This window comes from Macrobrachium nipponense, chromosome 22, assembly GCF_015104395.2.
Source record: "Macrobrachium nipponense isolate FS-2020 chromosome 22, ASM1510439v2, whole genome shotgun sequence".
Taxonomy (NCBI): Eukaryota; Metazoa; Arthropoda; class Malacostraca; order Decapoda; family Palaemonidae; genus Macrobrachium; species Macrobrachium nipponense.
Window position 1 is genome coordinate 7,264,122 of NC_087213.1, and position 17,622 is coordinate 7,281,743.

The 17,622-nt window shown below is 34.5% G+C and overlaps 2 protein-coding genes across 2 annotated transcripts in view; one reads left to right on the forward strand and one right to left on the reverse strand.

Moving 5' to 3' along the window:
• The window catches only part of LOC135198471 (DNA (cytosine-5)-methyltransferase 3A-like), a gene marked incomplete in the record, with an annotated part of 337,711 nt that overhangs the window by 145,068 nt on the left and 175,021 nt on the right, over window positions 1–17,622 (forward strand).
• Window positions 1–17,622, reverse strand: part of LOC135198830 (DNA (cytosine-5)-methyltransferase 3A-like) — a 56,424-nt gene that overhangs the window by 22,492 nt on the left and 16,310 nt on the right. The window contains exons 6-8 of the mRNA XM_064226800.1: window positions 9,124–9,247; window positions 6,391–6,536; window positions 4,792–4,882 (exon numbers count right to left, since the gene is read on the reverse strand). Of these exons, the coding sequence (XP_064082870.1) occupies window positions 4,792–4,882; window positions 6,391–6,536; window positions 9,124–9,247 (361 nt within the window). The remainder of the gene's footprint in view (window positions 1–4,791; window positions 4,883–6,390; window positions 6,537–9,123; window positions 9,248–17,622) is intronic.

The following is a 17,622-nucleotide window of genomic DNA, read 5'->3' on the forward strand; positions in this document are numbered from 1 at the left end:
GCCGCTAAGCGATTGTGCCGTTAACCACGGGGCCACCTGTACTTCACTGTATTCAATAATCTAGTATGTATTCTAATATTATATTATAAAATACTAACATAGAGGTTAATGTTTTGGTTTGGAAATCAGCCGATGGCAAATACGAGTTTATTTTGACTTATCTAACTCAAATCTGAGTGAATTTTCTTGCTCTAGTTAGCATAAACAAATATCTAGATACTTGACTTACGTGGGACAAGGTTGTTTTCAAGTGAAAATATGACTTTAATACATCTTGCTGTGATTGTGAACGAAATTATTTTTTTCATTAACAGACTGCGTTGGCAGCATGTTTATTGAGTAAAACAATTACGTGATTCCGTTGGCTATTTTCACTTTCTTTCATCATAATATGAGCTTTATGTTATTTATCTTTTATTAGCATAAAAACAACAGTAAAATGTGTTCTTTCAATCCCAGTAGTTTTGATTATAAAATTATTTTCTCTCACTTTTATCTAGGGTTGTGTTTGATGGCATACATTTACCGGAGTTATATCCTTGTTGCCAATGTACGATAATAGCCATGAGTAGCGTGAACAGTTTTCTCAGCTTCAGCTACAACTTGGTTTAAATTTAACAGTATATTTCCTTGTTGATCTTTAATCTATAATGAGTATAGTTATTACATAATAATATCTCGGTCCTAGTCTACATAACATCATTTATAACATAACTACAGTAATTGTTTACTGTCGTACGATGGTTGAAATATGAGGCAAACAGATGTTGTTATCCAATTCGATTGTACTTAGCAAAAGAAAGTAGTTTCTTTTTTTGGTTGTTCATGGTTGTACACATTTATGCAAGGAGTATAACGTTAAAACAATACTTTCATCATACTCTTTTGCCGTTTTTGAACTTATTTAACTAGAAGATGGGATAAAGTTACACTATTAAAATTTGGTCTCTCTTTCTCCCGTAGGCTATCATACAATTGGATTATCATCAAGCAAATTATCGTAACTTGAACACTGCCTGTACACGGTATAAACATTATTACATCTTTACATACTCTTTCTATTATATTTGTATACAATATTTGTTATTTAGAAATGTATATTTCCCTTTATTTAATAACATGAAACATCAAAATATGGAGTGGCATTTTGTGGGTTGGAACAGATTAAGGGCATTTTAAGTATTTTCAAGGAGGAAAATTGATTTGATGTGAGAGCAAATTGAGCTACAAGCTCAGCCATGGAACGAATTAACTCATAGGTCAAGGTACCACTGTATTTTTTTTCATGTAGGATGTCCTTCCATGTTTGGTGCCCACACTTTTATTTTTGTAGACATGATTAATTGCACGAAAATCCTGGTGTCTCAAAAAATAATTTCTTTTACTTTTTAGTGCATTTTAATAAAGATGTTTACATTTTTTTCTTCTTTCATTTTATTTTCTATTTTCTACTTTTTAGTTTTGGCAGAAATTGTAACTGATTTATGATTATGCTGAAATTGTAACAGACTTATGATTGTAACTAAAAAACTTTAACATGATATCCTGTCAAGCCAAAGGTTATTAACTTATTCTACCAAGTCAAAGAAGGTATGAAAAATCGAAGATTTTCATACAAATCCCGAGATACTGGGCGAGGTCACTATAGGGTCACTGCTGATCTACTGATTATGTAAGGTTGTACATTGCATTGTCCCCAGGATTGACTAATAAGCCATGCAAAATTTCAAGTCCATCAGACGAAGGGAACAGGTCGAAAATTGAATTACAAGTTTTAACCAGGACAGACAGACAGACACAGAGGTCCTGTGCTGCCCTTATAAACTATTATCTTTTTTAAATAGTACAGCACAGTACAGTACTATAGTGCTGTAAAACTACAAATTCATTTAATTTCTTCATTGATGTCACTGATCTTGTACTGTGCTGTCGTAAAACCACAAATGTATTAAATTTCTTCACTGTCATTACAGATATTACTTTTTAAGAGTAACAAGTACATTGCAGTATTGTAAAACAACAAATACATATTGCTAAAATATTAAAATTAAAAAATACATTTTTGCATGAAGAGAAGGAAGGGAGGGGAGGAAAGCATCAAAGATAGTGATTAATGGCCCTTTAAAATGAAAAGATTATGATTAATGAACCTACAATAAGAAATTCATTAATCATCCTTAACCTGAATCCCAACTCAACTAGGGGAACAATGCAGCAAAGCCTCTTGAGCAGAATTGAAGACTTACATGCAAAAAGCCCACTGTAGACTTCTCAAACTTCAGGAAATGGAGCTCCACAAAAGGGAACATGCTGTTCAGGACCTAGTAGTGGCTATCTAACAAGGAGAGATCATAAAGTACCCAGAAATATCCAGAAAAAGAACAAACAGCAGAAAAAAACTGACATCCCTTGAGCCCTCCACCCAATAACTTCAAACAGGGCAAAATTTTCACTGCAGAAAGATAGATGGGTATAACAACCTCACAGCAGACTATAATAAAACAAGCCTTTGTATGTGAGAGCCCCTAAACTGTTCATGTATTAATCCCTTTGAAATTGTGAGTGGGTACCCAGCACCCAAAATGTTATGAAAAATACTACTAAACCTGCAGTCTTCAAAGTACAAGAAAAGACAGAGATCCACCCACTTTTGGGAGTAACAGATATGATTGGCCAGGTGTCTCCAATATGTTTCGACCTAAAAACCATCCACCTGTAGGGAGGAGGGAGGGGTCTGATTATGTAATTGCTTGGGAAGTGTAAATTAAATCTTGCTTTCATTATAAAAATTACATTTTTATTTCAGTGTCTCACTGAGCAATTACATATCTGAGAGAGAGAGAGAGAGAGAGAGAGAGAGAGAGAGAGAGAGAGAGAGAGAGAGAGAGAAGAGAGAGAGAGAGAGAGAGAGAGAGAGAGAGAGAGAGCATTAAACTGAATAATATTTGAAAATTAGTAAATCCTTTTTTCATCATAAAAAATATATATTTAGTCATGAAAATAACATCAAACGACTACACTAATTAGTCAATATTTCTCTATGAAAAAGTCCACAAACATAAAAATACAGTGGTCCCCCCGTATTTGCAGGGGATGCGTACCAGAGACTCCCGTGAATAGTTAGAACCCACAAATAGTTGGAACCCTATAAAAATGCTTAAAACCTCCTATTTTGTTAGTTAAAACTCAAGAAAAACCCACTCAAAATTTTCATACCTGGTTTTTTTAAATAGTTTTATCACAAAAAGTGCATTTTATGATGAGCTTGATAAAAAATAAAAAGAGCCAAGAATTTGTGGATATCTCTCATAATAGGGGGAAATGTTCCTGAGAGAAATCCATGAATACAGAGAACGCGAATACAGGGGTCCACTGTACTAGTACACTAATTAGTGAATATTTCTTGGTGAAGAAGTCAGCAAATTGCCGATTTTCCCACGAATAATTTATAAATAGGCTCAACAGAAAAATCTGTGAACAGGCAAATCCACGAGTCTTGAAACCATGAATATGGGGGGGGGACGACGACTGTATACTGATTTTTTTTTTATACATTTCATAAGCATATTCTAAGCTTTTAGCTGCTTAGTTTGTCAGAATCTAAGACTATGCCACGGTAGCAACTGCTAACATAGCCTAGGCTTATTGCGAAAGTCAAAAACAACTTACGTTACTTTAGGGGTACATGCTAAAATCCTAATACTACATGCTGTAGAAAATGGGACTGTACATTACATGGAGTATAGTATACAATAACTGCTTGGTAAGACACTAAAATAAAATGTGTGAATGGGAAAGGGATCACCTCACGTTGCACAATCATCAATAACTGGCTCCCAGCAAAACTTTCGATCACAAGCAGACAGGAGAGAGCTGGAACAAAGGACTTGAAGGACTATATCATGTGATGAAAACAAAACTTTCTCCTTGTAGGGGACATGGAGACATGGCTCCCAAAATCCCTGGGCAAAATAGGGAACCATAGAGAACAGTAGGATCCTGAGCAGTAGAACTGCATGCAAACAAGGAACGGAGAAGTTGACTGCAGCAGAATCCCAGATATTGATGAACCGTGAGCTATGACAGTGTAGCAGAAACCCAGAAATTGATGAACTGTGAACTATGACAGTGCAGCAGAAACTCAAGGACACTGACAGGAGGTGGTATCATAGTGCGTGAAAGTTGCATGTGAAAAAAAAAAAAAAAAAAAAAAACACAAAAAGCACAGCACACAATGAAAATACTGACTCATCCAGCCACATAATTTGAAAGTGGCTCCCCTTAGTTGTCAAGAATCCAAAAGCACAGCACATGAAAGCAAGCACTGACTAGGAAAGGCAGAATCCCACTTCCAATATCAACAGGAAGACTGAAAGGAAAGGCTGGCATCTGAGCAAGGGAATGAGACTCAAGAACACCCAACAAATAACTTCCTTTTAGGGAAAAAGACAGCATCAGGGTGTAGACGCCCCCTTGGAAAAGATCTGAGACACACAAAAGGGGCCACCACACCATCAAAGAGGAAGATGCTAAAGGAGAATGTTGCTTTGTATTAATTCCCCTTAAAGGTTAGTGCTTAAGCTGATGAAATGCAGCAATGAAGGCAGCATGAGAGAGAATGATACCATAATGATGAGTGGGAGATGGAGAAGGGGTAGACTAGTTTATTACACAATCCAATGAAGAACACATAAAATATATCAGTGGAAAATTAATTAAATACGATTCTAACTAAGTTGGAGCCTTCTTTTCTATGTTTACTTCTGATTAATCAGAAACATAAAAACTTACCAAACAATCCTTTTCTATTTGGGTTAACAAAGCTGAGATCATTGCAAGGTGAACCACCTATAAGGAGATCAATGGGGCACATTTCTGCAATCTGTAGCAAACATACAATACATTTATCCATTAATGAAGATTAGTTAAATTACATTTTATTTGTTATAATAATAGTATCAATAGTCTAATTATAAAAAAAATTATCTACGTCCCTTGGAGAATGTAAAACTTCCATAAAGATAGTAGGAACGCAACATATGCAGCTCACTACTAAGGAAAACACTGCTAATGATCACCACATAAAAGCTTTATTATCAATCACATTTATAGTAAATCTATGAAAATCCTTATTTCACAAAGCATAAATGCCAGGGAAAAGCAATTACAAAAAATGCAACTAACAAATGTAGTAAAGAGAAAGAACATGGTATGGCAGTGCTGCAATATTTACATCACATGAAGCACTTCCTCAAGCTGCACACTTCCTATGTAATTTGCACTCAGGTCAGAGGCACACAAAAATCAACATGAAATAAAAAAGCTCTTAACAGATTTTTTTTTTTTTTTTAAATCTACCCTTATGAACCTTCAGGCACTACGCTTTTAGAAACTTCCTAATTTGGTACTATTTTCTATGAAATTTACAGTGTTATACTTTTACACGTGAAACCAATCCATAAGAAAGGAATTAAATCTGTATAAGAGCAACTATAACTAGAACTTCAATTAACCCTTAATGGATGGGATAAAAAATCAATATAGCTGCACCTCAGGACGGGCAAACTTAAGAGGTCGGCCAATTTAAGAAAAAAATACATCAATTGAAAGAGTAAGAGATGCAAATGCACATGGTGTAAGAAACAAAGTTCTAAAAAATTTTCCCTACCTACCACGAAAAGTTGAAAATGACTACTATATACCCCTTGTGGGTCTTCTTTTACATGATAATCATAAATTTCACCAAGTTATTCATGTTTTTTGTAAAAAATAATTTTCTTATATTTTGTAAAATTATAATTATGGCTCATACAATATCAGAACAGATAGGAAATAAAATCAGTAAAAAATTCTGAGCATATTTGTTGTAAAAAATTTACGTAAATTTACCGAGAACAAAGATGCGTAACTTTTTTGGATTTAAACATCTTTTCTAATATTTCTTTGCAAAATTATATTTACAACTGATATACTATCATACAAGATAAGAACTAAAACCATCAGCATCCCCTTGGTATATTTATGAGCAAATTTAAAAAAAGACTACATGTGAGACAGAGATGTAGTACATCCTCCCTTGAAGTAAAGATCACAACTAACTCTGTCATGAGCTGCCCATTTGATTTTAGCCAGTCTAAAAGTTGCCATTAGTGAATTTATGGGCTATCAAGGTAATGGCACCTATTTCCCACCAGATTCCCCCAAACAATGGCGCACAATATTGTTATTCACCATGAGTGACTCCGTCATCCACCCAAAACCTATTATTGCTACTCATTTGAGCATGTCCGTCCATTAAGGGTTACAAGTCAAGAATGATCCACATGAGAAATCACAAGTTAGCAAAGGTGCTACAGATAACCAAGTTTCTTGAGAATTAAACATACTGACCTTCTTGTCTGAGACTGCTTGTACATCACCAATGTTAACAACTCTAGGACCAAAATTTAAAGAGGCAACATTCTTGGCTGATTCATTGATTTCTGCAGCATAATAGAATTCAATCTCTAATCCTAGTTTATCCAGTACAAACAGACCTGAAAAATATTGTTGAGGCAATTGGTTTTCTTACTTATTTCATCAAAATACAGGCTCACTTTCCTAGATGAAAAATGTCATGAACAGTGGTATGCATTAATGTAAGGAAAATTAAATTCTACAATTACAGTCCAAGATTTACACCACGGGATACATAATGTAATTTCTACAAGAGTAAATTATTATCTAAATGCCTGCAACATGCACAAAAACACACAGCTAAAGTAATGTTACTGAACCACTTATAGGATCCTCTTTTAAATTGCAGAAGCCAAAGGCACAGGAAACCCACTTTCCTTACCATACCCAAGCCAAATTGCACTGAGGGCCCATGTGGTCACCTCTCCCAACATTAGAGGTTTCTCATTTCCTTGTCTGATAGTTGCGGTGCTCATAACTTCATTTTTTTTCCTTCAAACATTTGCTCATTTATTTAATTCCATTTTGATTTGTTGTATTCATTGTTTAGTGATCTTTCTGGCTAAGTTAGAACTTTTTTTCCTCTTTTCAGTAGCATGCTTGTTTTAGTAATTTTAGGATTCATGGGATCCTTTTAATTTCAGCATTTAAATTACTTAAACTTTTAAACAATTTTGTCTTTGCTTAGAATGGGAATTTTCTAGAAAAGTTATATCTTCATCAAAGTTTTTCTCGGAAATTATTTTGCTGCTATTATGTATAAACAATAAAGGTTTTTGTCTCAGATAACTCTCATGTGCCCCTTTTTGTCTGTACCAAGAATGGTTTCTGGACCTCCTGCATCTCACCAAGAGTTCTTCCCCCTTGAAATAGACTCCTGAAGCATCCCTGATCTCACCTTTCCAAGATTCTACTTGACACTTATTCATTGCAACCAAGTTGCAAGAGGTCACATTTTATTGGTTAAAAGGGATTCATCCTCTTCATAACTTTATACTCAATGTTTTTTTGGCATAAATGGTGTGTTTCCACAGTCCAACAGAGTGAGGAACATTAAGACTTCTGAAACTGAGAAGTTTGACAGCAAGGTCCATTTACAGCCTAAATATGATGTATAGTGCCTGCAAAAAAATCTATACATTTAAAAATTTTGGATAAAAAAAAATTTTATTTTCATTTATATGTAACTTTTATGTATTTTATTTTAATTGTACACTTAGTACATGGTCATGTTCCCTTTATTCTTGATTACCCCTGGGCATCAAATTTTCAAGGCTGGAGAAGTAGGAGGCATCCATGATGATCCAAGATTTCCTAGGTCCTGGATGTTGGTTGGTTGGTTTTTTTAAATTTAATTTTTCATTTTATTCCAGGCATTTTCGATCAGATTCAAGTCTGGGGAATTGCCTGGCCATTCCAAAACACTGATATTGTTGTCCACAAAGAACTTCTTCAGAGCTTTTGACCTGAAGGGAGGAGCACCATCATGCATAAAAAAGTCAAACTCATGATTACCCCACACCACCATGTGACAGAACTTCAAAACATCAACGTAATTACTGCCATTCATTGTTACATTCTTAGGAAGAAAACACAGTCCACAAGTGCCCTTATTTCCACTAAAAACACCCCACAACACTGCCAGGGTGCTTCACTGGTTTCACTGTGTACCAGGGGTCATAACAAGACATTACTTGGACGAAGGACAATGTTGGAGCCACCCCTGACCAACCTGAAGGTGCTTTCATCACTAAATATCACTTTCTGCCACTGCTCAGAGGTCCAGTGCTTATATTATTACAGAAATTAAGCCGTTTCTTCCCCATTGCTACAGTTAGCTAGGGCATCTTGGAGGCACGATAATTAGGCATTATGAGGTCCTTCTGCAGACAGTATTGAATAGTCCATACAGAGACTTCAAGAATTAAGGGTGCTTTTTCTTGATGGCTATGGCAGTTATGGAAGGATTTGCTAATACTTCTCTCAGCATAATCATGTTAGTAAGAACAGACGTCTTCTTTGGCCCCAGAGCCAGATTTTCTGGGTGGTGCAGTGCAGGGGAGCTATATGCAACAGCTTTCTTGAGGGTGTAAATTGCCATCCTAGTGACTTTCAGGTCTGTGGCGATGCATATCACAAACCTACCTTGTTCTAACAGGGTAAGGACACAGCTCTTCTCTTCCATTGAAAGCTTTTCGACCCATTCTGACTACTTACAACAAAGTTATAGGGCAGCAAAATTCGTGGAAAAGTGAAAATGGTGGAATTTAACATTGACATAAATTAGCTTCTTCCTCAATGAGTGTATGTGGCTCACTGGAAGCTTGGCAGAACAGCAGAGTAAGTCTAAGACAACTACACAAAGCAAAGTTAAGTCACTCACTTTTCCTATGGCAGGGACGCAAGTGAAAACTATACAAATTTTCTTGTGTAAAGATTTTTTGCAGTATAGATTTTTTTGCAGTAAAATTGTATAGTTTGTGTTCTTGCAGGCACTGTATAATTCCTTACACTAAAACCAATTTTAACTTTAACTATGACACAAACCATGCAAACTCCCTTCAGGCTTATCAACATTTGAAAAAACATAACTATACTGATTTTGAATTCACTGGCACAGTCAAACTAATAATTATGATAAAACGAATAACATAAGGGTATACTTACCTGTAGAAATCCCATCAAATAATGACAAGACTCTCATAGGTTTCTGAGGAAAGGTTGAAATATCAGGAGTGTCATCCTCAACCTCTGGAAGGTTTTCCTGAGGGTCACTAGGGCCGCTGGCAGCCTGTGAAATACAACAACTTATATAACCCGCAATCTCGATAAATGTTTAACAATCAAATGAAGTTTTTCTACAAAATCCATTCATTGTAAAATAGCCTCTGTGCAAAAGCATCCAGATACACTGAAAGAACTTAAAAAAAGGATTCCTATATGCATGCCCCGCCAACTCCTCTGTTCTTGCAGTGATACTGTCCTCATTCTTTTGTACCAATCTCCATCTGAAGAAAGGGACAGGAGGAGACTACTAGAAATTATAATGAATGAATCTGTATATGAATCACCATTTAGGAGGAAGAATAAATTAGACTGGGTCAAGAAGGTGGAAGTACCAGCCATAAGTCCAATTCCATGAAAAAATTACAACATATGGTAAAAACATCTCAATGCATGGAGGACATCAACAAAAAATGAGTTTGCCAAGGAAGAATTCTATGGATCTACAATAGAAAACACTTGACAAACTCAAATGATACAGTAACACCTAAACTTTCTAGACAATTTGGGGTCTGGTCTTCTGTTCAGCAACAAAAGTTTTGAAGTAGCGTGCTCTTGCATATATCTCAAAATTCACAGCAATTCACATACTTTCTAACCTCAATTAACATATCTATACTATATGCCTAACACTCACTATTACACATTTAAAATTTTACCATATTTAAAACCGTAACCTAGCAAATTCAGCTGTTAAATTAACCCTTAAACACTGATTGGACATGTTAACCCTTAAACGCCGAAGCGGTAAAAAAAAAATGTCTCCCGTGTGCCGGAGGGGTTTCAGAGTGAGCGCGGAAGCAGAAAAAATATTTTTTTCAAAAAATTACAGCGCGCTTAGTTTTCAAGATTAAGAGTTCATTTTTGGCTCCTTTTTTTGTCATTGGCTGAGGTTTAGTATGCAACCATCAGAAATGAAAAAAATTATCATTATCATATATAAATAATGCGATATATGATAGCGCAAAAATGAAATTTCATATATAATTGCATTCAAATCGCGCTGTGCGGCAAAAACGGTTAAAGTAACTGTGCGCAAAACGGTTAAAGGTAACAAGTTACTTTTTTTCCGTTGTAATTTACACTAAATTGCGATCATTTTGGTATATAACACATTGTAAAACAATAAAAGCAACACAGAGAAAATATTATCACAAAATAATGCATGAATTCGTAACGCGCGCGGACGTAAACAAATATTTTTCAAAAATTCACCATAAATCTAAATATTGTCCTAGAGACTTCCAATTTCTTTCAAAATGAAGACAAATGATTGAATATTACTATACTGTAAGAGTATTAGCTTACAAATGCAGTTTTCGACCATATCTAACGAGTTAAAGTTGACCGAATTTCAAATTTTTTTATATATATTTTTTTATATGCAATTATTTCAGGGAATTAAAAAAGCTTCAACCTTCAAATATTTTTCGTTTTATTCTACATGAAATTGCGCACATTTTCATATATAAAACTCTATGAAATGCCTAATATGAAACAGAGCAAATATTCCGAGAATGGGACGTACACATTTCGGAGATTTGTGGCGGAGAATCGAGCGCGAAGGGAAGGAAAGTTTTTTTTTTTTAAATTCACCATAAATCTACATATTGTGCTAGAGACTTCGAATTTGTTTCAAGATGAAGATAAATGACTGAATATTACTAGACTGTAAGAGTTTTAGCTTACAATTGCGTTTTACGACCATTTCGGTAAGAGTCAAAGTTGACCGAACGTGGTTTTTTTTCTATTTATCGTGATTTATATGCAAATATTTCAAAAATGAGAAAAGCTACAACCTTCAATTATATTTTGTTGTATTCTACATGAAATTGCGCACATTTTCATATATAAAACTTTATGTAACGGCTAATTTAAAATGGTGCAAACATTACCACAATCGCACGTATGATTTTTTCGGAAGAGTTACCGCGCGGGCGTAAAAATATTATTTTTTTCATAAATTCACCTTAAATCAAAATATTGTGCTAGAGACTTCCAATTTGTTGCAAAATGAAGGTAAATGATTGAATATTACTAGAATATAAGAGTTTTAGCTTACAATTGCATTTTTCGACCATTCGGTAGAGTCAAAGTTGACTGAAGGTTGAAAATTTGTCACTTATCATTTTTTATATGAAAATATTTCAAAAACTGATAAAAAGCTACAACCATGGGGGTTTTTTGTTTTTTTTTAGTTGTATTGTGCATGAAATTGCGCACATTTCCATATATAAAACTTTATGTAACGGCTAATTTTAAAATGGTGCAAACATTACCACAATCGCATGTATGATTTTTTTCGGAAGAGTTACCGCGCGGACGTAAGGAAAAAGATTTTCCATAAATTCACCATAAATCAAAAATATTGTGCTAGAGACTTCCAATTTGTTGCCAAATTAAGGTAAATGATTGAATATTACTAAAAATATAAGAGTTTTAGCTTACATTTGCGTTTTTTTCGACCATTTCGGTAGAGTCAAAGTTGACCGAAGGTTGAAATTTTGGCACTTATCGTTATTTATATGAAAATATCTCAAAACGATAAAACTACAATCATGAGTATTTTTTTTTTTGTATTCTACATAAAAAGCACAAATTTTTCATATTATAATACTCCATGTAACGGCTTATTTAAAATGGTACAAAAACTATGTCAAAGTGACGAAATAATTTCCGAGATGTGTCACAGATACTTTTTAGTGCGGCAAGAAAGAAATTTGCGCTTGCGCGCCTGCGTAACGATTGTAAACAAAACAACACCTTGATCCGTAAAATCCCAGCATCCCTCAAGGCGCATGATTCAAGAGTTTTCGGCTGGTAGGCCTAAAAGTATTTTTCCGCGAATTTTTTAAAAAAACTTTTGTATGTAGACGTAAAATACGTCCATCGCCCCGATGAACAAAAAATGTTGACATAATACTCCAGTCGGCGTTTAAGTGTTAAACGTCGCTTTTTTCGGAAGAGTTACCGCGCGGACGTAAGGAAAAAGATTTTTCATAAATTCACCATAAATCGAAATATTGTGCTAGAGACTTCCAATTTGTTGCAAAATGAAGGTAAATGATTGAATATTACTAAAATATAAGAGTTTTAGCTTACAATTGCGTTTTTCGACCATTTCGGTAGAGTCAAAGTTGACCGAAGGTTGAAATTTTGGCAATTATCGTTATTTATATGAAAATATCTCAAAACCGATAAAACTACAATCATGAGTATTTTTTTTGTTGTATTCTACATAAAAATGCACAAATTTTCATATATAATACTCCATGTAACGGCTTATTTAAAATGGTACAAAAACTATGTCAAAGTGATGAAATAATTTCCGAGATGTGTCACAGATACTTTTTAATGCGGCAAGAAAGAAATTCGCACTTGCGCGCCTGCGTAACAATTGTAAACAAAACAACACCTTGATCCGTGAAATCCCAGCATCCCTCAAGGCGCGTGATTCAAGAGTTTTCGGCTGGTAGGCCTAAAAGTATTTTTCCGCGAATTTTTAAAAAAACTTTTGTATGTCGACGTAAAATACGTCCAGTCGGCACCAGAGAGACAAAAAATGTCGACGTAAAATACATCCAGTCGGCCTTTAAGTGTTAAACGTCGATGAAAATTGTCTGTCAGGTGCCGAACCGACGTATGGTACGTCGACGCAAAAGAGTTTTTTTTAAAAATTCGCAGAAAAATAGTTAGAGGCCTACTAGGCGAAAACTTTTGAATCACACACCTTGAGGGATGCTGGGAGTTCATGGATCAAGCAGTTATTTTGTTTACAAGCATTACCCAGGCGCGCAAGCGCGAATTTCTTTCTTCTCACACTAAAAAGCATCAGCGGCACATCTCCGAAATTATTTCGTCACTTTGACATAATTTTTGCACCATTTTATATTATTCGTTACATAAAGTTTTATATATGAAAATGTGTGCAATTTCATGTAGAATACAACAAAAACAACCCATGGTTGTAGTTTTTATCAGTTTTGAAATATTTTCATATAAATAACGATAAGTACCAAAATATCAACCTTCGGTCAACTTTGACTTGACCGAAATGGTCGAAAAATGCAATTGTAAGCTAAAACTCTTACATTCTAGAAATATTCAACCATTTACCTCCATTTTGCAACAAATTGGAAGTCTCTAGCACAATATTTCAATTTATGGTGAATTTTTGAAAAAAAAAACTTTTTCCTTACGTCCGCGCGGTAACTTCCGAAAAAATCAGAAATTTTTTCGTCCAATTGTCGTAATGTTTGCACCGTTTTATATAAGCCGTTACATAAAGTTTTATACAGGCAGTCCCCGGGTTACGACAGGGGTTCCATTCTTGAGACACGTCGTAACCCGAAAATTGTCGTAAGCCGGAACGACGTTTGGAAATATGTCTTAAACTAATAAACAGTTATAGAACCCTTACTTGTAATCCTTTGGTTACCCTACATGTTGTTTCCTGTAGTTTTATGTACAACCTGGAGTTATTTTCATAAAAAAATGCTGGTTCTTGAAGGTAAAAACTATTGTAATCCTCTGGTGACACTACATTCTTGAAGTGTTATGTACAACCTGGAGTGATTTTGCCAAATCTTGAGGGCTACAAGAACAGTTGATTACTATTTACGTATCATATAGACTAATTAAAGTAAACGTATCTTTAAATAGGCTTATATATTAATATCAACAAAACATTTCCTGGCATGAGTCAGAGACTGTTTAACCCTTAAACGCCGAAGCGGTAAAAATCAAAACCTCTCCCGAATGCGAGTGAGCGCGGAAGCGGAAAAAAATCATTTTTTCAAAAAATCACAGCGTGCTTAGTTTTGAAGATTGAGTTCATTTTTGGCTCCTTTTTTGTCATTACCTGAAGTTGAGTATGCAACCATCAGAAATGAAATTAATCATTATCATATATTAAATAATGCGATATATGAAAGCGCAAAAACAAAATTTCATATATAATTGTATTCAAATCGCGCTGTGCGCAAAACGGTTAAAGGTAACAAGTTACTTTTTTTTCGTTGTAATGTAAACTAAATTGCTATCTTTTTGGTATATAACACATTGTAAAACGATAAAAGCAACACAGAGAAAATATTACCACAAAATGATGCATGAATTCGTAACGCGCAGACATAAAAAAATATATATTTTATTAAATTCACCATAAATCTAAATATTATAGAGATTCGATTTGTTTCAGATGTAGTTAAATGTGGAATATTAGATACGAGCGAACGAACGCGAGACATAAAAAAATATATATTTTATTCACCATAAATCTATTGTTAATAGAGACTTTCGAATTTGTTTCAAGATGAAGTTAAATGATGGAATATTACGATACTGTAAGAGTTTTAGCTTACAATTGCACTTTTCGACCATTTCGGACGAGTTAAAGTTGACCAAATGTCGAAATTTTTTTATAATTTTTTTTTTTATATGCAATTATTTCGGAAATTAGAAAAGCTACAACCTTCAAATATTTTTCCTTTTATTCTACATGAAATTGCGCACATTTTCATATATAAAAATCTATGAAATGCCTAATATGAAACGGAGCAAATTTTCCGAGAATGCGATGTACGCAATTCGGAGATTTATGGCGGAGAATCCGAGCGCGGAGGGAAGGAAAGTTTTTTCATAAATTCACCATAAATCGAAATATTGTGCTAGAGACTTCCAATTTGTTGGAAAATGAAGGTAAATGATTGAATATTACTAAAATATAAGAGTTTTAGCTTACAATTGCGTTTTTCTACCATTTTGGTAGAGTCAAATTTGACCGAACATGGTTTTTTTCTATCTATCGTGATTTATATGCAAATACTATTTCAAAAATGAGAAAAGCTACAACCTTCAATTATTTTTCGTTGTATTCTACATGAAATTGCGCACATTTTCATATATAAAACTTTATGTAACGGCTAATTTAAAATGGTGTAAACATTACCACAATCACACATATGATTTTTTCGGAAGAGTTACCGCGCAGACGTAAGGAAAATGTTATTTTTTTCATAAATTCACCATAAATCGAAATATTGTGCTAGAGACTTCCAATTTGTTACAAAATGAAGGTAAATGATTGAATATTACTAAAATATAAGAGTTTTAGCTTACAATTGCATTTTTCGACCATTTCGATAGAGTCAAAATTGACCGAAGGTTGAAAATTTGTCACTTATCATTTTTTATATGAAAATATTTCAAAACTGATAAAAGCTACAGCCATGGGTTGTTTTTAGTTGTATTGTGCATGAAATTGCGCACATTTCCATATATAAAACTTTATGTAACGGCTAATTTTAAAATGGTGCAAACATTACCACAATCGCATGTATGATTTTTTTCGGAAGAGTTACCGCGCGGACGTAAGGAAAAAGTTTTTTCAGAAATTCACCATAAATCGAAATATTGTGCTAGAGACTTCCAATTTGTTGCAAAATTAAGGTAAATAGTTGAATATTACTACAATATAAGCGTTTTAGCTTACAATTGCGTTTTTCGACCATTTTGGTAGAGTCAAAGTTGACCGAAGGTTGAAATTTTGGCACTTATCGTTATTTATATGGAAATATTTCAAAACTGATAAAAGCTACAATCATGAGTATTTTTTTGTTGTATTCTAAATGAAATTGCGCACATTTTCACATATAATACTTCATGCAACGGATAATTTAAAACGGTGCAAAAATTATGTCAAAGTGACGAAACAATTTTTGAGATGTGTCACTGATACTTTTTAGTGCGATAAGAAAGAAATTCGCGCTTGTGCGCCTGTGTAACAATTGTAAACAAAACAACGCCTTGATCTGATAACTCCCAGCATCCACCAAGGCGCGTGATTCAAAAGTTTTCGGCTGGTAGGCCTATAAGTACTATTCCGCGAATTTTTAAAAAAACTTTTTTGAGTCGACGTATGGTACGTCCATTCGGCATACGGGAGACATTTTGACTCGACGTTTAATACGTCCATTCGGCGTTTAAGGGTTAATGAAACGAACACTTCGCTGTCCTATCTGTTCAGAAAATAAACGTTACGTCAATCCCCGAGACCATTGTTGCCAAGACGTGTCTCTCTCTCTCTCTTCTCTCTCTGATCAAATTACACTGGAACCTTGACATACGATTGCCCTAATATACGAATGTTTTGAGATACAACAGAAAATTTGCGAAAATATATGCTTTGATATACAACGAAATATTTGAGATACGATTTTACGATGATAGTTGTATAGGCGACCGATAAATGGCGTTCAGTCTGTTTGTTGGTGCTGCATCGTTAACACGTCGTTGTTTAGTTCGTTGTATTTGTGCCTATTTTTTGTGTTATTTTGTCTATTTTATTATTAACCATGGGTCCCAAAGCTAAAGACAAAGCAGGTGATAAGAAAAAACCCAAGAAAATTATTTCGATGGAAGCAAAACATTAAATTATAGCAAAGCATGAATGTGGCGTTCGTATCGTCGATTTGGCAAACGAGTATGGTTGAAATCCTTCTACAATATCCACGATCATCAAGCAGAAGGAAGCTATAAAAACCTTCCAAAGGCATCACCATTATTTCTAAACTACGAACTGATTAAAAAATATAAATAAAAATTAGTTTAGCAATGTTATTTCATTTGTGTTTATACGTAGTATTAGTGTACATCCGTAAATAAAAAGAGAGCAAATCGTTCCCTGCCACCCTTCCCTACCTCCTCCCCCTGCTGGCCTCACGTCATCTTTCGTTGTGATAAGTAAAATTCCTTTCTTTTTTTTATTGTGTGTGTTATTACTCGTTTATTTGTGTATAAATTGTGTATATTATATGTAATTTAGCTGTGTTTAGGTGTGGTTTCATAGCGCTAGAACGGATTAATACATATTACATTATTTTAAATGGGAAAAAATGCTTTGAGATACAACTGTTTTGATATACGACGATGGTAATGGAACAAATTAAATTCGTATGTAAAGGTTCCAGTGTACTGGATAATGTCTCTCTTTGGATACTTCGATTTTGCCAAATCTTGAGGGCTACAAGAACAGTTGATTACTATTTACGTATCATATAGACTAATTAAAGTAAACGTATCTTTAAATAGGCTTATATTATTAGTATCATCAAAACATTTACTGGCATGAGTCAGAGGCCGTTTAACGAAACGAACACTTCTCTGTCCTTAACTCGGAGCGTCGGAAGACGCCTCTCTCTCTCTCGTCTCTCTCTTCTCTCTCTCTCTCTCTCCTCTCTCTCTCTCTCTATCTCCCTCTCTCTCTCTCTCTCTCTCTCTGATCAAATTACTGATAATGTTTCTCTTTGGATACTTGGAATTTGCGTTGTAATCTAACCAGAAACTTCGTTTTGTTATTATTACTGGAAACAAGCAATGATT